The sequence below is a fragment of the Camelus dromedarius genome, chromosome 3 (genome assembly GCF_036321535.1).
Source record: "Camelus dromedarius isolate mCamDro1 chromosome 3, mCamDro1.pat, whole genome shotgun sequence".
In the NCBI taxonomy this organism is placed as follows: Eukaryota; Metazoa; Chordata; class Mammalia; order Artiodactyla; family Camelidae; genus Camelus; species Camelus dromedarius.
In genome coordinates, this window is record NC_087438.1 from 51077036 (window position 1) to 51102057 (window position 25022).

The 25022-nt window shown below is 45.6% G+C and overlaps 1 protein-coding gene across 3 annotated transcripts in view; it reads left to right on the top strand.

Moving 5' to 3' along the window:
• Nucleotides 1-25022, top strand: part of PDE8B (phosphodiesterase 8B) — a 283468-nt gene that overhangs the window by 58543 nt on the left and 199903 nt on the right. Inside the window, exon 1 of one of the 3 annotated variants that reach the window (XM_064481732.1) lies at nucleotides 13074-13231. The exons of the other annotated variants lie outside the window; for them this stretch is intronic. Within the exon in view, the coding sequence (XP_064337802.1) occupies nucleotides 13208-13231 (24 nt within the window). The 5' untranslated portion in view covers nucleotides 13074-13207. Of the gene's footprint in view, nucleotides 1-13073; nucleotides 13232-25022 lie in introns of those variants that run through there. 3 annotated transcript variants of the gene reach the window in all.

Below are 25022 nucleotides of genomic sequence, written 5' to 3' on the forward strand. Positions count from 1 at the left end.
TTGGAGGGCCTGTGTCTGCTTAATCAGCCTGTGTCAGTTGCTCCTCATGGGTGACTACATCGAGTGCATCCTACCTGGTGCTGGGGTGGAGGTGGGGGCCAGGGGCGAGAAGATGCCAATGAGACGTGGGCCTTTTCCTTCAGCCCCAAATTACAGAAGTCACACAAGCAGTGGGAAACTAAAGCATGGAGGTGAGAAGGACTGAGTGGACTCCTCGGGCTCAGGGTGTAAGTGGACAAGCTGTAGGTTCCATGTTGGGATACTGATGTCAAGCAGAAATGCCTTTCCCGAGGCTCACTGGAGAGTTGTTTGGTACAAGTGACTGAAATTTGTCGTGAGGCAGTCCAGGGTTCAAGTACTTCTTGATGAGCTCTGTGATCTTGAGGAGGTACTTTACACTCTCCTAGCCTCAGTTTCCACATCTGTAAAAGGGAGATACTGAGCCTGTCACATGGGACTACTGTGGGGGTTGAATGAGATTAGGAAGACAGAACAGGTCTTTGGCATTGAGCACATAGGAGGGGCTCGCTCGCCTTCTGGCTGAGGATGGGAGAGCCCCATCCTTAGGGACCTGAAATAAAAGAGAGGGTCTGCTTTTAAGTGTCAGCCTAGCCAGGTGGTTCCACTTCTCTGCATTGTTTTTGTGATAGGCCGTGAAGGTTGGGAACCTGGAGGCTGACTGCACAGGTACGACTGTGCTGATGAAGATGTGGGGCGAAGGGGCAGGTGACCCCCCGACTCAGGGCCACAGCATGGGAGAGAAACTGTCTTCATGAGCAGGTGCTGGAACCGAAGAGCTAAGGAACATGGAGACAGGCTAAGCTGGTCCTCACCTTGCTCTCCAGGACGGAGCTGGGGTGGGGATGGGGCTGGCTCTGCCAGGACTGTTTTGTCTCAGGTCTGCCTTGGAAGTTCATGTGAACCTGATTTTGTCTTGGGGTCGGAGGAGGGAACATTGAGGTATGGTATAGGGTCCACAGGACACTTTTCCCTGAGCCAGAATCCCCAGGACAAGGCCCCAGGCCCTTCTTCTGTCCCCCAACCCCCATAATGGCCCCCAGCAGCCAGCTAACCATAATCCTCTGGGAGTTGTTCTGGGTGTTCCTGTGTCATGTGATGACACTTGTGTCCTGTGACAACTCCTTTGTCATGTGACCACTCTCATATCATGTGACGACTCCTGTGTCATGTGACAACTCCTGTGTCATGTGACAACTCCTGTGTCATGTGACGACTCCTGTATCATGTGACGACTTGGCCAAGATAAGCACTGAGTGACATTGTCAAGAGGGATGTTTCATCAGCCACGGAGAGAAAAATATGTGCATTTAAAAAATTATTTTTGTGAGGAAATTGAAATCCAAACATCTTACCTATCTAACCAAGTCAAGGTGGAAAGTGATCTTTGATTCCAGATTATATACTTTAGGCCTGAGAGAGAAGAGTGAGTTGTTGGGTTAACAGAGACACTGAGGTATCTGTGCTGACTTCAGAGTGGCTCCAAGCAAGAGCGGTCAAAATCTACAGAGCATCTGAAAATCCCAGAGCTGAGAATTTTGCTCTCCTTGTTGACAATGTTACTGACCCAAGCTACCGATAAACAACTAATTGCCTAAATCTCCTGATCCCCCCCCCCCATTTATTTGAGTGGTTTCTGCCTTTGTAGAACTCAGAGTCTGGTGAGGAAGACAAATTTTAAATAAAGAAACACACCAACAGTTATATTTGCAGATTGTGATAAAGGAATAGCTATCATGAGGGAGAAGTAATGGGGAGCTGGGGTCAAGGAAGGTCTCTCTGTGGAAGTGACAGTTAAAGCCCAAAATAACAGTGCTTCTCAAATATTAACGTGCGTCGGAATCACCTGGAGCGGCTGTTACAATACAGGCTCCTGGGTCTCACCCCTCAGAGTGTCCGTTTCAGGAGGTCTGGGGTGGGTCCCAAGAATCTGCATTTCTAGTAAGTTCCTGAGTGATGCTGAGACAGCTGGTTTGGAGACCAGGCTCTGAGAACCACTGGCCTAGAGGATCAGTGGGAATTAGGCAGGTGAGGAGAGTGGGGGAGAAGACCAGTGAGCAGAGGGAGCGGCGTGTGCAAACACCCCAGTGTGAGAAAGATCTGCGGGCCCTTGTGCCTCAAGGCAGCGAATTCAGGGACCAGTGGCGTGGGGTGATGTTAGAGATGAACTTGACCCTCATGGCCATCCTGAAACTCACTCCAGCAGAGCCACCGCCAGGGGTGGCATGTCTAAGAACGACGGTTCCACTGACCTTTGGAGATGTCCTGCTGCCACCTGGGGCTGCTGGAGCTGTGCTGGCCCTGAGATCTTGTGAGGACTTAAAGTGATAACCTATGCAAGGGGCTGAGCACAGATCAAACGCCCTCCGCTCCCTGACTTGAGACGTGGCCCTGTCTCAAGTTCCCTTTTTTATTTTTATTTTTTTTAATTTTTTTATTTTTTTCAAGTTCCCTTTTTTAGCTAGAGGGACATGTTGCTGAACTGGTGCTGTCCTGAACTGCAAGCAAAAAGAGCTCATGTGGAAGGGATGCATGACACCTAAGCCGGGATCCAGGTAAACAGTTGGCTCTAGATCTGGATACCACTTCCACAGAGCAGGGGTGTGTGTGTGTGTGTGTGTGTGTGTGTGTGTGTGTGTGTGTGTGTGTGTGTGTGTGTGTGTGTGTGTGTGTTTTCCAACCTCTCATGCAATTCATCAGTGTCACAGGATTTCAAAGCAAGGAGAGCATGGGTTGGGTTTTTGGAGCCAAAGTGCACAACTGGCATTAGGCCAGTTCAGTCCCGAGTCCGTTTACTGGGTGCTGACTCTGTGCAAGGTGTGGGAAGACAGGACCAGGTGATCAAGACTGGGTCCCTGCTCTGGAGAAGCTCCTAGTCTCACTGGGCGATGGACACATAAGTAACACAGAGCAGTGGGGTAAAAGCCATGACAAAAGTCTGTTTGGAGGGCAATGAAAACTCAGGAAAGAGCGAGCAGTTCTGCCTGGGAGGGCAGAGGTCACAGTGAGAAAGTGACACAGGAGCCAAGCCTGGAAAGGAAACAGCTAGAGAATGAACCAAACTGAAGGATAAATGAACAATCTTTAAGAACTTTTTTGTTATTGTTTTAAGCTCTGACCTAAGTCATCATTATGTGCTTCTAAGATACACAGCCACATGGTGTTGAGTTTGATTTAAAATATTGCATAAATCGTTATATATAAAACACATATGGAAACAATCCAAAAATGTTTCTCATCAAATATAGTGCCATTTGCTTTTATGAATTTGCTATTTCTGGTTGCAAATGTGAGATACAGTTTGGTCTTCTGAGACTCAGAAGAAATTATATCACCATTCCAAGTGAAAGTAATTTTGGTTGTTAATTCATTCATTTATTTAGTTAGTCTGTTGACAAACAGAAATTTCTGTTTTTGAAGCACTGCAGTAGATCCTTTGGGGGCAATAAAGATACGTAAGACAGTGTCCTGCCCTCGGGACTCTTCAAGCCTTAGGAGTCAGAAAGACACCTGGACACAAATAATTCTAACACAAGTGGGTCATAAGTGATATGATTGAGTACAAACAAAATGCTCCAAGGAGTTAGAGGGGAAAAAAAGCTATTTTCTGACTGGTAAAATCATAGAAAGCTTGACCATTTATGGAGAAGCCCTTTGCACTAGACCTTGTAGGATGGAAAGGGTTTGGACATACAGAATGAAGGGTGGGGAGAGGTGTTCCAGGCAGAGGGAGGTTTGTGAACAAAAGGAGTGGGAGGTCCCTTGGAAATGGTACTTTGTCTCCTTTAGGGGTATGAGTTGGGGAAGGAGCTGGAATTGGTAGATGTCAGCCTCACAACAAAGTTTGAACTTGATTCCACTGGCTGTGACTTCTTGGAATTTGCAGTGTCAAGCACTTGTCACTTGGTTCCTTGTATGTTGATTTTAGTTGGCATCTCAGGCCTGACATTCGTCTTGGCATAATTTTGTCAGACCTATGGGATATATTTTTAAAAGTCAGTCTGTGTATGCTGATAGTCATGAAATTACAATGTGGTTTCAAACAGCTGTAAAGGCCACAGATTGAAAGTAGACTCTTTTCTTTAGGAATTGGTGATTCCACCTCTGGAAGTTGAAAGAAATTTTGTATCAGAGGCCCTTCAGAAAGCAGACGAAGGCTTGTTCTACACTGGTGTGGATGGGTATGGGCAGGGTTAAGAGAAACCATCAAGGGAACAGTGCAGTTTCCAGGGTATAATGAGAGCCGAGAAGCTGGTACCTACCACTCGTAGGCCAATGGTAACACACCCCTAGAAGGATGGTCATGGGCCAGGAGATGCAGCAGAAGCTGGGACTCAGAAAGATCTCTATGTTGCCATGGAGACACACAGCTACTGCTGGTGCTCCCATCCCGTGCTGATGCCTCCCCTTGCTGAACCCAACTGACTGCAAGCCAGAGGCCAAGGGGCTCATAATGTATTCCCCCCAGGTCAGCCTCCTGGGGCACAGGGTCAGGGAGGAAGGCTGGAGAGCCCATCTGGAGAGGCAAACAGACTATCCAGCACAGTCCTTTTTAGCTTTAATATTTCTATGATTCCAAAACAACCCAAATGACAATAAGCCTTCATTTAACAAATATGTTCCAAACACCTCTGTTGTTCTCAGGAATTTATAAAAATTGAGAAACATGGAATAGATTGGATGGAAAGATGAATGGGTGGTTGGTGACGGAGTCTTTGGCTGAGATGCTTCATTACGTAGTAAGTCAACTGGATTGCAAGGTTGGTGAACACAGGCATTGGGCTGTGTTCCTTCATTGCTGAGTCCTCGATTCTCAGCACTGTGCCTGGAGCTGAGTAGCTGCCATTAATCACTTATGTGAATAACACGATAGAAGAAACGTGAAGACCACCAAGCAGTGTGAAACATGCATCTGGGGTCTTAGGTCAGGAGAACCCAAAGCTGGGGTCAGGAGTTAACCTCCGACCCAGGAGACGTAGATCATGACAGTGTTTGGTTTTCTGCTGCCAGTACTCTTTAGGTCAAAGCCTCTGGCACCTCCCAGGGAAGAAAGGCCTTTTAATGGTGTCAGGGAGGTGAAGGACAGTCTTTCGTTTCAATCTTTCAAGTCTTTCCCAGCCACTTCAAAGGGCTGCATTATAACTCCCACGTCCCGACCTTCATTCATTCATTCATTTATTTATTCAGTGAACATTAATTGAGTGCTTATTTTTATGGGAATCCAAAACTAAGACAGATACAGTTTCAGCTCTCTAGGAGCAAGGTCTGGGAGGAGCTACAGGCCCCACATGGGAGACTGCAGTGCTGGTCCTGGTGACGCAGAATGCAGGGAGCAATCAGGGGCTCCCTCCATGGGCTGGAGGTCTCAGAGTAGGTAAGTTGAGTCCTGAAGGACCGTCTTAACTGTTTACTTTATTTCTAGCCTCCATCCCTGCTCCCTCCCCCCACCACTCAATGAGGAAGTAAGGAACTAAGTCCTAGTCAGTAGTAAGTAAATGTCTTGTAAAGCAAATTCCTGGCTGCAATAACACTTTGACTCAGCTGCATTCACACCAACGTGCCGTAAGCCAATCAGTGAACTCGGGCAGAGTTCCTCACTGTGGAGAGGAGGAGCAAGAGGTGAGGAGGGCACAAAGCAGACGTCTGGATTGGGGAGAGGAAGGAGCAGGTACAGGAAGGGAGGCGGGGGGCCATCTAGATAAACCTCACTGACTGCAGAAGTTTTTTGGAGGGTCAGGACTATTTACCTTTCACTCTTTGCAAACAAATGGAAGGTACATCAGGAGATTTGTTCATCCGTGCTTGTTGGTTTGTTTTTTTTAGCCCCTAGCAACCGAATGTAGGGTAAAGGTCTCCAAAATGTTGTTATGGACCTGAATGATGCGTATTAACTCTGATCCACCTGATTTCCAAAGATAGTTGGCTCTTTTTAAAACATAGGCATGAACAGTTTTGATACAAATTTGCTTCAATCCCAGAGGTGTTTTTGGTTTTTTGTCAGAAATAAAGTCTTTTTTTTTTTTATTGAAGTATAGTCAGTTTACAACGTTGTGCTAATTTCTGGTGTACAGCGTAATGTTTCAGTCATCCATATACAGACATATATTCATTTTCACATTCTTTTTCATTATAAGTTACTGCAAGATATTGAATATACTTCCCTGTGCTATACAGCAGAAACTTGTCGTTTATCTGGTTTTGTGAGGAATTCCCTTGTATTTCTGATTGTAAGAGCTATTCTGCCAAAGTTCAGTAGGTGTCCTGTGAGATTTGTTCCGTATGTAGATGCAGTTTTTGCTGTGTTCGTGGGAGAGGGTGAGCACTGTGTCCTTCTCCTCCGCCATCTTGGCAGTCTCTCCCAGAGGTTTCTGTTAATCAGTACATTCTTGTCTTTAACTTGAGTATTATGACTAGTGATGGGAGGAAAAAAAATAAGTTGGGGAGGAGAAGCAGAAGGGGAAATAAGAAATCAAATGTTGGTCAAAATCTAAGGGGCAATGATTTCTTAATTTATCTATCTTGCCCCCCTTTTTTAAAGCCTGCTAAAGTTGTGAGAATTTGATTAAAATGTATTTTAATTCTTAGGTAAGTTAGAAGTGTTTTTTTATTTGTTTGTTTTTAATTCATTCCCTCCTCCCTCCACTTTACTTTTTAAAGGAGGATAAAACATCCAGACCTGGAAAATTTTGCTGGGTTAAGTGCGTGTGTGTAAACTGTATTTCATTTTCTATAAGGACACTAGTTCCATTAGGGAGTGACTCTCTCCATGTGCAGTCTTTAGGGTGTTTAGGGTTTTGATGTCCTTGGTCTAGAAGATGTTATGTGGGGACCAAGCTCTGGCCAGAGGGCAGATTCCTTCCCTTCTGGCCATCTGCTAATGTCTCCCGTGTTCATTCCTCTCTCTGTCCACCTCTTGAAAGCCTTTGACCCTAGATCCTCAGCTCTCCTGCTTAGAGCTTCCTCTCTTATCTTTCCGTTGATGATGCCTGAATTTTTAGCTCCGTCCCAAACATTTCCTGTCACCTGCAGACCTGTTGCCTCTCACCTGCTAGATATCTTCCCCATGTGTTCCACAGGGACTTCAGACCCCAAATACTCAAAACTGCACACCCGAGTGCTTGCTTTGGTCCAACCAGTGCCTGTCTTATTGGAAAGTACCAGCATCCAAGAGCTGCCCACTCACAGCCCTCAGTTTCCAAGTCCTATTCTGTGCCTGGGTTTCTTTCCCATTCTTCCCCTCCTCTCCATCCCTGATGCCAGCGCTGCACTTCAGGCTCTCCTCCGCTCTTCTGGATTGTTATTAATTGTCTCTCTGCCTCCATTAGTCTTCTCCAACCCATGCTTCCATCCACCACCAAATTTATCTTTATAACAAATCTCCATGTCTAGTCCTTATGTAAAATCTTTCAGAAGTTCTTCATTTTCTCACTCTTCTTATCAGTGGATGAGTCGGTTAAATAGTGTCATTCTCTTTGTGTGGGTTTTCCTCTTATTTACCATATGGGCCACAGCTCCTCTGTCCCTTTGCTGGGCCGCTCAGAGTTGGCAGGTCCAGAGTCTGGTTCTCAGCCCTTTCTGATTACACGCCCCATGGCTTACAGTAACATCTGCACACTGATGACTCTCAAATTTATGCCTCCAGCCCTGACCTTTCTACTGAGCTCCAGATGCACAGATCCAACTGCCTGATTGACATCTTCACTTGGATGTCTAATAGAGATGCGAACTGAAGAAGGCCAAAGCAGGGTTCTTGATTTCCCACCCATTTTTTTCATGTTCCTCCCTCCTGCTCCTCCATCTCAGTAAATGGTGCCACCATCCACCCATCTGCTCAGGTGAAGAACCTAGAGATTATTGCTGCTTCTTCTCTCCCCTCCCTCCTCTTCCCACATGCACTCCATCACTAGTCCTGTCAGCCTTACATTCAAAACCATACATCCCGAACCCGACCATTTCTACAGTCTCCACCGCTTTCTCCCTAGTCATCACCATCTCTCCCTCGGATTACTCCAACAGCCTCCTGCTGCCCTGCGAACCCCTAGGATTGATTCTCCATACAGTAGCCAGAGTGATCTTTTCCAAAAGCAAATCATATCGTGTTTCTTCTCTGCTTAACACTCTCACACGCCTTCCTGCTGTACCCTGGCCACACTGGCTGCCAGCCTCCCGTCTCTTCCTGGAACACACCACGCTTAAGAATTTTGCTTAAGGAACTCACCAAGCCTTAAGGATTTTGCATTTGCTTTTCCCCTCCCTGGGATCTTCTCCCCTCCAATCTGCATTCTCAGCTCCTTGGGATAATCCACGTGTCAGTTCAAACATCCCCGCCCAGAGAAGCCCTCTCTGATCTCCCAAACTAGTCACCTCCGCGTAAGTCTTTCTATTGCTATAGTTTGTTTCATTATCTTCAGCTCATGATAATATGATCTTTTTCCTTTTTTAATTTTTTCATGTTAATTATCTCTCTTCCCTCCAGCAGAATGGATTGACCTTGTTTACAGTCTATTTTATATAGATAGTGGGTGTAATTGTTAATGAAGAGTGGAGGAGGGGCTCGGCTCTCCAACACAGGTAAAGGAGTATGCAGCAGCAACTTGACACAGTGGCCTCTCCTCAGATTCAAGTGCAAGCTTATGCTTACGGCCTCCTGGTTGATGAATTATAAGGAGAGAGACTTTATTGATAATGCTAAACTTCCTAGCCCACATTTAAGCTTTGCAAACCTGTACCCCCAGGCCACAGGGCTAATGCTCATCCTTGTGACAACTGCAGGGTTACTCAAAACTTTCTGTTCCTCTCTCTTTTTGACTTGCGCCCTCCCAAGGACAGGGATACGGGGTGGAGAGTGTCTGGTCTAGAATTTTGTAGGAGGTGTGTCAGGTTTCCTCAGAGTAACTTTGCTGGCTTCAGGCTAAGATTTCAATATGATGAGAGAAGATTGGGGCTAGGATCCTGATTCTACTCACATATTTAGAGTGAGGGGGCCACAGCCGACACCAAGGGGCCTCTCAGAGTCTGTTCTTCTATTGTCAGAAGGTCAGTAATGTTACTGTTTGTGTATTCCCTTGGTTCCGGATAGGGATGGTGATAATGGGATAATGTTATACCAACTGGGTGGAGGCCTTACAAAGAGAGTTTAATGCACATATGGCCATGGGAAGCAAACCATGGACTTAACTTCCCTAGAAATTATCAAAGACTATTAGCACTTAGGGGGCAGGGGGAGGTACAGTTTGGTGGTAGAGTGCACACTCAGCATGCAGGAGGTCCTGAGTTCAATTCCCAGTACCTTCATTAAAATAAATAAATAAACCTAAATAACCCTTCCAAAAAAAAAAAAAAAAGATTGATAGCACTTGATTGTACTGGTGTTTCATACTGTGTCAGTCATGCACGCACCAGCTTGTCAGCACCATCATCTTCTATCATCAGAGAAGAGTGACCAATGGTATGTTCAAAGGAACCGAAATGGTGTGCCCCACTTGTTTTAACCTCATCAGTAGAACTAATGTCTTGTTATCAGTACATAACAGCTGCTCTTCCAGCCCTGAGTGGTCAGGCTTCTGTTTATTCCCTGCAAGAAAACTGCTTTCTTCCTCCCCTATACCTCTACTTGTTGAGTTATAGACCTGAAACAGATTGATTCTCTTACACGTCTGGGGCCACCAAAAGCCAATAGCCACCCAGCCCACCAGAAGCGACTTTACTCCCGCTCGTATTCCAAACAGCTAGACATATAGGGCCATAGGCAGAGCTGTGGGGTCGGTACAGCTGTCTTTGCTGCTCATTTCCTCTCACCCCAGAAGGGCCGACTCTTCCTGAGTTAGCAGTGCGTTAAGCTGCCCTTCAGAGAAGGAGAGAGTGTCAGATAAACAGTCTTGTGAAGGTGTCACAGGCACAAAGAGTTACCACAAATAGAAATATTACAGTTTTAAACTTTAGCATAGAGCAATACAGAATCAATCAGGAAAAAAAAAACACTTTTGAGGAAATTACAAGCCCTATAAAATCTGGGTGGAGGAGACATTACGGGCATGAGCAGGGAGCAGGCTGAACTCCAACAAATCATACCGTGTTGGCTGTTGCTACTCACCTGGCTTAGTCCAGGAGGAGAGAGAGGCACTGTTTCACTCCTGCTGAAAGGGATGCAAAGGGTGGGACAGACCAGTGACCCTACAGTGGAAGAAGTGGCTGGTTGGCCTGGAGAGCGAGGAAGAAGGAAAGCCAGGTGGCAGTGGTTTGCACTGGGAGAGTTAGTGGCTTAACCACCAGGAATCAGATTTGGTGGGGAGATGATTCTTCCTGGGTCAGAAACTTTGTGAAATATCGGTGGGACTCACAGAGAAGTGCCCAGTGGGCAATGGGAAGAGTGAGAGCAGGTCTTCGTGGTGCTGTTCGAGACCTCCCAGCCACTCCCTACCTAGACTGGGAACTCTGTGCCTTTGGTTTCTTTTCTCTCCTTTCCTCTTTTCCTCTCTTCCTTCTGTGTTTCCTTCCCCTTGCTTCAGCATACATCACTCCATAATCCCCTTCGAGGTACACAGCAGGATGAAGTAGATAAGTATTGGGCTCTATTTTGCTGTATTGGAGCAGGGGTGGAATAGAAAACTTTTAGACACTTGGAATCCAAAGATGCCAAAAATCTAGCAAAGAAATGTGAACCCTTAGAACTCTGGCTAATAGATTTGAGACACTGTGTTCAGGCAAAATCTCGGGAACAGCGGACAACCTGCTGGCTGACACAAGAGTGTACCGTGCACAGGGGAACTCCTAGGACTTCTTGAACAGCTCTTCTGAAAATCCCCTCACTTACAGGGATGAATAATACGGCTTTTGTTTTTCTTTTACAGACAATTAGAAAAGGGATTCAAAGAATTCGGTGCCTTTGTCTTTCCTCATTGTCCCTTTTGGGGGGGTAATATTTATTTACCTATTATCATTATTATTTTTTCTTTAATGGAGGTACTGGGGGTCAAACCCATGACCTCGTGCATGCTCAGCATGTGCTCTATCTCTGAGCTGCACCCTCCCCCTCCATTGTCTCTTCGTCATTGTTTTTCTCTTTCTTGTTTTCCTTGTCCTTTCCTTTTCTTTCTGAAAATATTTGTATTTTTTGCTTGGGTTGATTTACCCTGAGTCGTTCACGCTGGCCTTTTACCTTCTGGGTTATTTTTGCCTCAGACTTTCTTAAAGTTGTGTTGCTTTCCCCCTCTGCCAAATCTCAACCTGAACTTGATCTTTCACCTCCTGATGTCTTCGCTGTTGTGCTTTTCCTTGTCTATACAGGGCCTTAAAAGGCTATGATTGTGAAATAATGATAGATTATGCTGCTAGTTTCAATGACCTTAACCCTTCTACCTTGTCTCCTTTGCCTCACTTTTCCATCTGTCGCAGGAGGAAGTGTATTAGATTTGCTATTGTGCATAACACATTACCACAAATGCAGTGTCTTAAACAACACACATTTATTATCTCACAGTTACTGTGGGTCAGAAGTTGAGAGTAGCTTTACCAGGTCCTCTGAGTTTGCTGGGTCTACAGTCTCATCTCAAGCCTCAACTAGGGAAGGGTTCACTCTCAAGCTCTCCTGGTTGTTGGCAGGACTTAATTCTTTTCAGTTTGTTGGACTGAGGGCCTCAGTTTCTTACTGGCTCTAGGCCAGAGGCCCCCTGGGCTCCTTGACGCACAGACCTCCCCAACATGGCTGTTTGCTTTATCAAAGTCAGCAAGAGAGAGTCTCCTAGCAAGACTATGTAACATGATCACTGAAGTGACATCCCCATCACCTTGGCCTTGCTTTATGGTTAGGAAGCAAGTCACAGTTTCCCCCACATCCAAGGGAAGGGGATCCACAAAGGCATGAGCACCAGGAGGTGGGGGAACTGGAGGGCGTCTTAGAGTCTGCACATACAGAGAGGAGCGCTTTTGAGGGAGAAGGCTTTGAGCTCCTCAGAAAAAGGCAATAAAGGCTATATTCATACTGCTCTCATGCCTTATGGTTGCCTCTATAGATTATGGCCAACACCAAAATAATAGTTTTCTCTTTATCTCTCTCTGTGTCCTGTGTACTAGGTTTTACTTCTAAAAATGACTTGTTTTCCTTTTCTGCCATTAGGAATCTCATCAGCCTGTCTGGATGAGAAAGTCAGCAGGAAAAGATTGCTGTTGTTGATCTTGGTTTTGGCTAGACTGACTCAGCCCTGTGGGCAGCTGAGAGGGGAAAGGATTTGTAAATGCTCCCTGGGTCTCTGTTAGAAATCTCGTCACTCCAAAGGAGCCAGGTATGGGGCAGGCGTGATAATAACCACCAGCTAGATGGCTTTTATTTATAGCTGAAGCATTTAATTAGGTCTGATTCTTTACTTTTTCCAAGTGTCTGAAAGCTTCATAGTATCTGCCCAGGCCTTAGATTCCAGCTCCCTAAACAGATTAGGAAGGGGTGGTAAGGGTAGCTGTACCTTTGTTTGACTCACTTTAGTAAATTATCCCCATAGTTAAAGCTGAGGAACAATAAACCCTCACCGGCCCACCCCTCCCTGCAACATACACCTAATCAGGTGTCGTTTACAAATTCATTTGAACACAAAAGTCCTCCTTTAACTTTGAGGTAGAACGGAATGTATGTATGTATGTATGTATGTGTCTATCTGTCCATTTATAATGACTAGTGTCTTTGACTTTAGGATCTCTTTAAAATAATAATGTATACGAATTTGAGTTGAGGAATGAGGCAGATCCGATCCTTCAGTGTTTTGGTGGGGGTGGTTAGAGGCGCACGGAGAAGAGAGTGGAAAAGGGTGGGCATGGTGAGGAGGAGTCCCAAGAAGCGCCAGGTTGGTCATCACAGGCGAGACTGGACTTCCCTTGAGCTAGCCGCGGGAGAGGCACTGCCGGGATCGGGATCGAAGTGGCTGGGGCGGGTGGCGCTAAGCGGGCTCAAAGTCGGGGCTCACACCCTGCGAGGGGCGCTAGGACCCAGGCACTCGCCGGCCTCGGGAGGTGCCTGGGGAGTGAAGGCGCAAAGAGGCTCAGGCTTACGGCCAGAGTCCCTCGGAACGACCAGCCCCTGCGCGCGGGCGCGAGGCCCGGGGCGCGGGGCGCGGGGCGCGGCTGCCCTGTGCCCTCTGTGCGGGGCTACGGCGCGGGCTACGGGCATCGACGAGGCGCCCAGCAGCCGCCTGCCACCGGCATGGACCCGCCGAGCGCCCTCCAGGTGAGCCCCGCGTGTGGAGTCCCACGTCCCGCGCCCCGCCCTCTCCTAGCTCCGCACTCAGAGCTGTCCCCATACCCCTTTCAGACACCTTGCAGTTAGGGAGGGGCTTTTTGTCCCTACCCCCACCCCCCACCCCCAGCCTCTGCATGTCCTGGTGCCCAACTCCCTTCTTTCTTCCCAGGAGGGGAGCACTTCGAGTGTCTGCTATAACCGTCCGGTTTATAATTCCAAATAATACAATTGCCCACAAACAGCGTGGTCCGCGTCTGGCTGGTACTTTCTCCAGCGTCACCCGCCTTGGTGCTACCTGGGACCAGCTGCAGTGACTCCTGTTGCGCCCCTAGTTTCCCACGCTGTCTCCGTGCAACCGCGGTGCCCCTGCCTTGCTCCTCCTGCTTCCAGTGGCTGCGTAGCTGCCTGCATTCCCGGGAAGTGAACCACAGCCAGCCTCAGCCCTGGGGCATGGGTGGAGGGGCATCTGGGCCCAGGAAGCCTGGGTGCCCTCGCTTTGGCGCCCAGGACTTCGCGATCCAGATGACCCACTTACACACGCGCGCGCAGCTCCCGAGACTGCGCTTGCTGGGCACCCAGACGGAGCGTGAGCCATATAGCACCCGCTTCCTGTGGGGGAGAAGCCACATGGGTGCAGAGAAGGTGCTCACGCTGTGGGACGTCGCAAAGTGCAGGTGAGAACGGTCTGCGGTGCAGGGGAAGGCGTTTCATCCAACGCGGAAGCTCGTAGGCGAGCTGCCTCTCCGAACTTGGGGGCGACCTGGTGGGCGTCTCAATGTCACCTGAAGTGCCCTTAGTTGCCAGGATCAAGTAGACGCGGTCCCTGGACTGTTGCGGTGGGCGAGGCGTGCACCCTCGTCTTTATAAAGGCTTAGCTAGATGTATTCAGCCGTACCTTCAAGACTAGTCGTGACCAACCATCTGCTTCCGGCTCAGTCGGACACCAGTTAACCGCCTCCAGGTTGCCAACCCCGGAAAAACGTCGCTGACAGTTGCTATGGGCGAGCTTGGAGCAGCTAGGGCTGCAAGACCACCTCGGTAGAGCGGTGGGTATCTCTCCCCTCAACCTTTGCCAGCCGCCAGGTCGGGGCACTGGGGGGCGTGCCTGCTCGGATAATAACAGACTCGTGTGTCAGAACCTGAAGTTAAACACATAGTGCCAATCTAGAAGAGAAACTTCCTCTAAACTTGTGTGTTGGGAGACAATCAACAAAATCATTTACATAGGGCTTGCGGGGTAGGTGAGGCGCAGAGGACCCACCCTCTAGGATTTTATAGTCTGCTGGCTGTCATTGCCAGTTCTGCTTGACCGGCCCTCTGACCTTGAGTGAGCTGTTTTCACTTTGCTTGGTTTTCCAAGAAGCAAGAAGGGAAGAATGATGATTTGCCAGCAGTTACAGGATCATGGCTACTGGGGAGCCAGTACCTGGGTTTCAGACCTAGCTAGCTGTACCACTGACCAGCTGTGAAACTTTGGGCAAGCCACACAACCTGTCTGGGCTGCCACAAAAGACTCAAAAAGATCCTTTAATTCTGGGCACCTCTGTAGCAGTAATTTGCCAGCTTAGATAGCCTACCCATGCTCACTGGTTCTTGGCAGTCTAAATGGTACTTGGTTCCGCAGAGCATCCATGGGCCAAGGAAACACTGGATCAGAACTGTGGGTGAACTCTATTTTAATTCCAGTCTGTTTCTAGCGCTGCACAGTTCTTTCAGGCTCAATGTCTGTGGAAATACACCTAGCTGGTTGAGTTAATACTTAGAATGCCCTCAGAAAGCCCTCAAATAGAAAGTCCTGTTTAAGGTAGACTGTGGTTATGTAAAAGGTTCTTTTTGTGCCTTTGAAAGACCTTTGCCATAACCACTCTGTTAGCAAAATGAGTGGAGGAGAAGGCCCAGATTGACCCCCAGTAGCAGAGGGCTGAGTGCACCACATGCGTCATGGAGACACCTTGGGTTATACCTGATAAGCAATTTGTTTACCTGGGAATGACTCTGTTAATGTTAAAGTCTCAGAAAAGCAGTTTATCAGTTTGGTAATGAAATAATGAAATTGTCTTTAGAAGCTCCATGAAGTATTGGAATGCCTGACATTGCTAGAGTTTAGTGGGGTAAGCACTGCTTTAAAAAGTGTTGCCCTTTAATTTCAATTCAGGAAGAGAAATAAGCAGGATGATTTATTATGTTTCCTGACAAGATAATATCTTAAAAGAGATTAAAAAAAGGAGAAGTAAATATGATACAAACTAAAGAAACCTTGTTTCTTCGGTTCCAGAGATGAGTATCACTGTCATTACTATAATGGTGAATATCTATTAAGCACTTACTCTGTGCCGAGCATTGTTCTAAGTGCTCTATGTACGTAGTCTCATGGACTCCTGTCAACAACTTCTGAAGCAAGTACTATAACTTGTTTCAGCTTTACAGGTGGGGAAACTGAAGCTTCTTGCCTGAGACCACCCAGCTGGTAGGTGGTAGGTTTAGACCAGCTACTTGGGTTCATTTACAATGAACCAAGTGATATACAGGATGGAGGCGATGGGGAGGGCACAGAGTGACCCTTGAGTGTTGGGTACTTCATATACCTCTGTGCATGGATAGTAATAAATCTCTGATGAGTGGTATTTTTGTTTTCTTTTTCTAGGTATTCTTTCTTGCTTTTATTAATCTGACTTGGGCATCTTTTACTATGAGCAGAGAAATTGACCCCTTTCTTTTTAACGACAGTATATAGATTTGAGTGCAGATGGATGAAGCATTTGTTAAACCAGCTCCTTGTGAGAGGGCATTTGGATTATTTCTAAATTTTTACCATCTTATACAGGGCTAGCATAGTGGGTCCTCTTATTTATGTGTTTCTGCACACCTGTTCAGGTATTTCTGGTAGATCAGTTCCCAGGGGTGGAATTGTTATAAGAAAGAGCATGGTTATTATTTAATATGTACTTTTTAATAGATGCTACCAACCTGCCTTCACAAAAAGAAATGTAATTTCTAGTGTGGGGTCAAGTTCTTCTGTGAACATGTTTTTGGGCTTTTGGTAAATCAGGACGCCTGAATGGGTCTCAGGGGTATCATTTGTAAACTAGGGGTGATAGGATTTGTTGGTTCCAAGGCCTTTTCTGCAAATGTACAATTAGAAGAAGAATAAATAAAATTGTCCGTATTTGACCTCTTTTTTTAACCTACAAAAACAGACATTTAATATGGGTTCACTTAATGGCACACAAACTCCTGAAATACCTATTTCTGTTACCCTGTCTTTTCTGAGGTTGATTTGTGTGTGAGATAAGGCTTGGCTCTGCTGTAGTCACAAATTAAATCTCAGTGCCTTTAAACAAAAAAAGCTTATTTCTCACTCACATTCTATATCCGAAGCGGGTGAGTAGAGCGCCCTGCTCTACACAGTCACTCAGGGAGCCAGTGTGACGTAAGTTGTGCCATCTTGTAACTGTACTACCTCAAACACACAGTCTCCGTGGCCCATGGCCGTGGAGGGGAGAGAAACCACAGAGGATTAATGCCTACTCTTAAGTCCCTTGGGCCAGGAATGAAGCATATTTCTTTTGTTTGTAGTCCTCTGTTCACAATTAGTCACAGGGACCTCACCCCAATGCATGGAGACTGGGACCTGTTGTTTTCCTGTATCCAGAAAGAGGAAAGGGTATGGTAAATGCAGAGCATTGTGTAGGAGTTTGCTAGGGCTTCCATGACAAGGGTGACAGACTGGGTGGCTTAAACAACAGAGATTTAGTTTCTCACAGTTCTGGAGACTGGAAGTCCAAGATCAGGGTGGCATCAGAGCTGGTGTTTTCTAAGGGCCTGCCTCCTTGGCTTGTGCATGGCCAGTGTAGGGGAGGGAGGAAAAAATTGTTTCCCCTCTTTCCTTCTAGGTTCTTAGCTGAGACCCTCCTCCTCCCCAACAGATGAACAGTGGGGAAAAAAATTTTTTTTTATTACATCCATATACAGATGCACTTCTAGGGAGTCCCACAAAGAAATGAGATTCCAAAGGTGGCCAGGTGATGGCAGTTTACAGACCATCCTGAGCTAAGGAAGGAAAGGGATAGGGGTCTGGGGCTTCAAAGCGGGGAAGGCCATTCAAAGTAGGGGAGGGGAGAGCAGGAAACTTTGGGTAAGATTGTCCTGCCGTGCAGATAAATCTCCCAGGAGAAAAAGTGATCTCTGCTAATAGCTCTTTTCCTCATACAGGCTGCCTTTCTAATGTAAATTTGCTTTACAGAAGGATAATTCTACTGTTTTCAGAGCTTCTCCTGTATCTTCAATTTCTTAAAGAAATAATCAGCTCAGAATAATCCTAGTGCTGAAGAGGCATATTTTGGAGTGGGACATTCTGCTCCCCTTTGCCGTCTTCTCTCTTCTCTGGGTCTTCTCTCTGTCTCCTCTCTTTTTATAAAGGCAACAGCCCTACTGGATTAGGACCTTCTCAAAAGACCTCATTTAATGTAATTACCTTTTTAAAGCCCCCCTCTCCAAATCCTGTTTCGTTGGGAGTTACTGGGGGCTGGGACTTCAGCCTATGCATTTGGGGGGACACCATTCAGCCCATAACATTGCCTCAGTCAGATGGCACTTCCTGAGGAATAGTCACCCTCTTTTTATTTGAGGAGGACATATGTTTCTGAAGCCACATCGTGGAATCCTCTGTCTCTTCCCATCACACCCTCCCCCATTGACTAAAAAGTGTTGGTGTTTTTTTTAATTCCCTGATTGTTATTTAAAGGGACCCATTATTACTATTTGCATCAAGTAACCTTCTATAATGGCATTGAATCTAAAATGAGACAGGGTGACTGTAGGTGAGAGATGGTATTCGATCTCTGGTGGTTAAGAGAAGGAAGCCTGGAGCAGACTGCTTGGGTTCCAATCCCAACTCCACCGCTTACCAGCAGTGTTTCCTCATGTGCACAATGGGAAGAGTAATACTTAGGCACAGGGTTTTTGTGCCAATTAAATGAGATAATGTATGTAAAGCACTTGGCATGTACTGGGGGGTCAAAATCGGGGCTATTATTACTTTGCAACTTCAGAGGCTCATGGACCCTTTCAGGCCCAGTGTGCCCTGCCCTGGACCGCACCCCAGGGGCGCCAACAGCCCAGAGGCTCGGCTACGGGAGCTCTCAGGGCTTCCATGTGTGCCTTGGCATGATAGTCACTGTGTGTGTGGCCATTTTAAAATGCCAACAGCGCAGGCACGTAACGTCATAGGTTCACAGTTCAATTTCAAAGCTGAAAAGGAACACAGGAGACTATATCCTTAAATAGCCCATTAAAATAATGATTTCTATTTCAGCTGAGGCAACTCAGGTTGGCAATTAAAGGGATACAGGAAAGCAGTGTTTCAGTTTTTCTGAGATGTACCCTTGCCCATTTCAGTGAGCCTGGAATCAGGGTGTGTTTTGCGGTCAGTGGCACCTCAGAGTTAGGCCTGGTATCTTTTCCCATCAACTGGCCTTCTCACAGCAACTTTTCCCTGGAAACATAAGGAGTTAAAATAAGTGTGGATTGCTCTATACCTGGCATGGATTATCTATCTTGATTATTGTGAAACTCTAGATTCCTGGGACTGCACTGGGACTTGGGGAGCTTGGAGTTGTCTTGTGGTCTTGGGCCTACAAGACGAGCAATGTAGACACCAACAGGAAACCAAGGCAGTGGCTTCTCTGGGTCGGGGTGGACCATACACTTCACCCCTGGCAACTGTGTGCATCCCCCATGTGGCAGAGGGAGGCTGAGACTCTGCATCGTGGGTGGTTGCTGGCCTTCTTGTGGGACAGCATGAACTGTGCTTCCTTGTTTCCCATCCTGTTTCTGACTAGGAAGCTAAGGAAGGGCAGTGCTAGATGAAAAGTCAAGTGTGTTGTGAATTGATCACCAGTCGGGATCGTGACCACGCCTGCTGGTGGGGCAGCTCCTCATCAGTTGCTGTTGGCCGGGCAGTGGTTGTGACGTACTTGTCATAGCCTGTGAATGCATCTCCTAAGTTTTAGCCTCTGATGTTTTCAGCTTTTCAATCAAGATACGTGCATTGTTGATAATACATGTCTTGAGTTTAATTGCTGATTAGGATGACTTCAGAAAGCTTACACTGTGATTTGGCATTGAGACAAAATTTATTGTTTTCACAGTTACACAGAGTCAAGGAAATAGAGCACGGAGTATAAATTCGATATTGATAAAGCAAATATTTGTCATTGGAAGAATGATGCAATTTCAGTTTAGTTTTCTTTGTTTTTTGGGGGTTTGTTTTGTTTGTTTTTGTTGCTTTTTTTTTTTTTTGCAAAGTGAGCTCTATGGAGAGAGAGCATTACTAAGAGCGGTTGAGCCATTTTGCTAAGAAAGTGGCCTGATAAATGCATTACCACTGCATGAGTTCTTTACTGTTGTACGTGAGTTAGGAGGCCATGGCTGATGAAATATTAGGAAAACAAAAGATTTTTCTAAGTTTTTAGGATCTTTTTTCTAGTTCCATTTATTTAGCATTTAAAAAAAAATTCAAGGCCATCTTCCTTGCAGTGGAATGCAATGTGAAGAGGAAGATTCAGTCCCTCACGTAGTCCTCATCAAATCCCCTCTGTTCTAAAAACCACACAAAAGATCCTCTTAGTAACCCAAGAGTGCTTCAGAAGCTCGGAGAGTTCTGGGTCCTATCCTGGCTGGTGGTGGGATGATATGAGGAAGACTGAGATAAATCATACTGACAAAAGTGTTTACTATGAGCCTCTTTGTCAAGCAAGCCATTGAACGGCATTTCTGCCTGAGGAGCATCATTTTGCAATACGTAGTTTTATGTCTCCAAGTGGAAACACTCAGTTTTATCTCAGAATGGCTTTTTCCAAGAGACAGTGGCCACCGAGATATTTTCACCATCTGTCTTTTGTTGAGCAGGCTTTTCTGGTTAAAGAAGGACATTTCAGACCTTTTCATGTGGCAGGCACCGAAGTTCCCAACATGCCGTCACTCACACTGTGGGAATCCGGGCTGTTGGAAAGGCCATGGCTCACGCATTGATCTCTGCAACAGCAGAACGTGTCCCGTGGCTGCAGGGATTGCACAAGAGGAAAAGAAGCAGGGACGTGGAGGGGAGTGGAAGGAGTTGGGGGAGGCTGTCTGGAGGAAGTGTAAAGCACTGTGTCCCCACCCTTTTGTACCACAGCACATAGAAGACAATGATGATTTTGTCTGGGAGGCCGGAGCTGGTGGACAAGGCTCTGTCTGCTCCAGGCCCTGCGTGGGTGGCCTGAGGGCTGAGAGAGCCAGCATCTTGTCATGCTGTGCTAGTTGAGTTAGGTGGTTGGTGAGGAAGCCCTGGTGTTAAGGATAGCCCTCAGGAAGAGGGAGGGAGGGATCCTGGATTATCCACCCCGCCTGCCTCAAACACCAGATGGCCTCCGGCCTTGGCCCACATGTAACTGGTCTTCCTGTTCCTCCCCAAGCCCTGCCTTTAGGGGCATATGTCTGCAGGATTTTTCTCTGTCTCTGTCCGCCCAGGATCTGGAGGCCAGAGAGAGCTGTAAGCGGCAGAGGAAGATGAAGGCAGCCAAGGATGGTTGCTTCTCCCCTCCAATTTCTCATCTCTAAAAGGAGCAGGTCTCCATTGTCCACGCAAGAAGTAATTACTGAGCGTCCCACACATGCCAGACAAAGTTTCTCTCCTCTTGGAGCTGACCTTCTGGTGGAGGGAGATGGTAAACAATGAGAGAGACAAAGAAAGAAAGCAAGTCAGAGGGCAGATGTGCTGGGGAGAAGCTAAAGCAGGAAAGTGGCGTAAGGACTCCCTGAGATGGGGTGGGGGTCACAGGGGGCCTCCCTGGTAACATTTGAGGACTAAAGCATATGGGGAGTGAGCTGTGTGGATAGTTGGGAAGAGCATTTGAAGCAGGTGGAATAGCAGGTGCAAAGGCCCTGAAGGAGCAGTGTGTGTCCATATGTTCGAGGTGCAGAAGGAGGCCACGTGGCGGGAGAGAGTGAGCAAGGTATGGGCAGCAAAAGCTGAAGTCAGAGAGGTGGTGAAGGGCCAGACTGCTGAGGGCCTTGTCATCCGCTGTAGAGACTGAGCCAGAAGGGAGTGATGGAACCCGACTTCAGTGGTAGGAGGGTCACACTGGCTGCTGTACTGAGAGTAGGCTGAGGGGAGCTAGGGTGAAGCTGTGGTCAAAACAAAGGCCCACCTCCCCCTGGAAGCCTTTCCTTGTAACCAACCTTGAGTGCCCCTAAGTTAGTTTTCAAGGAGAAAGGTGGTTCATAGTTTGTTAGTGGAAAAGTCTTGCTCCAGATAAATGAACTGTAATCAGTGGACAGATGAGAACTAATGGAATCATTGGTTGCAGAAATTTATCTGATAAATGGGATGATAGAAAAAGAGAGAGAAGCCCACCATCCAAGGATTTGTTGCCAGTGCCAAGTAAGGCACAACCAAAAGCCCAGAGAAAGCAAGTCTTTCCCTAATAGCCCATCTGACCCACAGCTGAGTGTGATGGAGGTGCCCCTGTGAGCGTGCTCTCACTCAGCGCCGCACTGTTGGTCTGGTTTCAGTGACTCCTTTCATTCGTGGTGTGAAAGTCGCACCATCGCTTCGGGTCTCATGCATGCACTGGCTGTCTGACCTGGTGGCCAAGGCCTTCTGCAGAATTAAAACAACTGCCCATCTCTCAATACATCCTCCGGAAAGCTGTCACTTGGCTAAAGGTACATAGGCCCAAGAATAACATGATTAGTAAGGAATGATGAGTTTATTTTCTTGTGCTTGACACTCAGGTATATGGGTCATACCATAGTCTGGGCAGTTTAAAAAACAGATGTTTATTTTCTCACAACTCTGAAGTCAAGAAGTCCAAGAGCAAGGTGGCATCAGGGTTAGCTTCTGGGAGGCTTCTCTTCATGGTTTGTAGATGGCTGCCTTCTCGCTGGGTCTTCATATGGCCTTTTGTTCTGTGCGCACACGGAGAGCTCTATGGTGTCTCTTCCACTTCTTATCAGGGCACCATTCCTCCTGGATTAGGGCCCCCCCTTATGACCTCATTAATCGTGATTACCTCCCTAAAGCCCTGTCTCCAAATACAGTCACATTGGAGGTTAAGGCTTCAACCTTTAAATTTGGGGGGCGCACGTCAGTCCATAACATCAGGCAAATGTTGCAAGTATTTTTTTAAAAATATAAACTTTATTGAGGTATAATTTATATACAATGAAATATATACCTTTAAAGTGTACAGTTAGCTGGTTTGGACAAGATATGTAATCGCAGAATATTCCCGTGAATCAGTACCGCTGTCTAGGTATAGAACAGTCCTGTCTTCCTATCCTGGGCACCTGCCCAGCCAGTTCTCAACCCACCATAGACCTCAAGTAGCAACTATTCTTATTCTTTTCATTCCAGGAGGCTAGGTTTATCTTTCTTAGAATTTCATACCAATGAAATCATACACTTAGCCTTTTGTGTCTGTCTTCTTTCGTCCAGTGTTATGATTCTGAGATTCATCCATATTGCTGTGCGTATCAGTAGTTTGTCACATTTTATCATGGCATTGTGTTATGTTTTATGGATGTATTGCAGTCTGTTTATTCACCTGGTAATGAGCATTTGGGTTGTCTCCAGTTTGGGGCTGTTATTTTATTTTATTTTATTTTTAACATTTTTTAATTGAGTAATAGTCATTTTACAATGTTGTGTCAAATTCCAGTATAGAGCACAATTTTTCAGTTATATGTGAACATACATATATTCATTGTCACATTTTTTTCCTGTGAGCTACCATAAGATCTTGTATATATTTCCCTGTGCTATACAGTATAATTTGTTTATCTATTCTGCATATGCCTGTCAGTATCTACAAATTTTGAAATCCCAGTCTGTCCCTTCCCACCCCCCGCCCACTTGGCAACCACAAGTTTGTATTCTATGTCTGTGAATCTGTTTCTGTTTTGTATTTATGGGGTTTTTTTTTCAGATTGGGGCTGTTATTTTTAAGTAATGCTGTAGACAAGCCTCTGGGCATAGATTATCATTTCCCTTGGGTGAAGGCCTAAAAGTGAAATTTCATGGTTGTGTGGTAAGTATGTGTTTAATAAGAAACTGTCAGACTGTTTTCCAAAAGCGGTTGTACTAATTTACATTCCTGTCAGCTGTGCATGAGTTCTAGGTGCGCCACATCCTTGTTGTCACTTGGTATTGTCAGTGTCTCGCATTTTTAGCCATTTTAGTAGGTGTATAGTGATACCTCATTGTGGTTTTATTTGCATTTCACTAGTGACCAATGATGCTGAGTGTTGGTTTTTTTTTTTTTTAATGTGCTTACTGGCCATTTTAATGTCTTGTATTGTGAAGTGTCTCTTCCAAATTTTTTGCCCGGTCTTTAGTCGTTACTTGTCTTTTGGTTATTGATTTAAGAATTCTTTACATATTCTGGATACAAATTTTTGAATATATATTTCTTCATTTATAAGTCTTCATTTACCTTCATTTTTTAGATGATATTTTTCCTGCCTACAGGTTGATAGTTTTCTTCTTTTAGCACTTGAAAAATATCCCTCCCTTTTCTTCTGAATTTTATAGTTTCTAATGAGAAGTATATCCTTCCTATTTTTTTCCCCTCTGTATTTATTATGTCCTTTTTCTCTGGCTCCTTGTGAGATTTTCTTTATATCAGTATTTCCAGAAATTATATTGTGTCTTGGTATGGTTTGCTTTTGATTTATCCTTTTTGAGATCTGTTGGATTTCTTAGATTTGTGAATCACTGAGGCTCTGTTAATTTTCCTTTTGCTTTTTTCTCTTTTTGCTTTAATGTGAACAGTTTTAATTAGAATGTCTTCTAGTTCATTGATCTTTTTTCCTACAGTGTCTAATATGTTCTTAGTCCTATCCAGTGACTATTTCATTTCAGAACTTGTATTTTTCATTTCTAGAATTTCCATTTGATTCTTTTAAAAAAATCTCTTCTTTTTTAAAATTTCTCTTCTTACATTGTTTATGTTTTCCTTTCAATACCTGGACAATAGTTATAAGAATTCTTTTAATATTTTTTATCTGCTAATTCTAATATTTCTCTTATTTCTGTTTCCATTACTGATCTTTCTTATGATTATTGACCATATTTTCGTACTTAGCATACCTAATAATTTTGATTGTATGTTAGACATTTTGAACATTACATTGTTGAGTGTTTAGATTTTACTGTCTTTGAAGAATACTGGGTTTTGTTTTGGCAGACAATTAAGTTAATTTTGGTTCAGTTTGATTCTTTAAAGGATTTTTTTTTTTAAGTTTTTAAATGTATGTATGGAGTAGTCTTTTCTAAGCATTCTTTAGCCTTAGTATTTATTAAAGCATGACCCACTGGGTTTTCTACTAATTCTTTGAGTGATCACCAAGGACTTTCTACTCTGGCTACTGAGAACTTGGATGGCTCCCAGTTCTTCGTGAGCTCTGAATTGTTCAGCTTACTGCTTTCCAGTCACTCTCTTCCTGGTCTGTGGAATGTCACCCTACTCATGCATGTCTTAGTATTTAGTAAACTTCCAAGTGTCCCTCAGTGCTCCTTGTATAGACAGCTTCCTCTTTATGAACCTCTGTCCCATGAGTTCCAGCCATATGAGCCTCTCCAAACTCTGATTTCTGTTACCTCAAATCAGTGACACCCCTGGACTCTGCCTGGGACTCCGTCCCTGCTCCAAGGTGTGAGTGTGTCTCCAGAGGTGAAGCTGAGGTAATGTTGTAAACCTCATCTGTTTCCCTTCTCTCAGGGGTGACAGTCTAG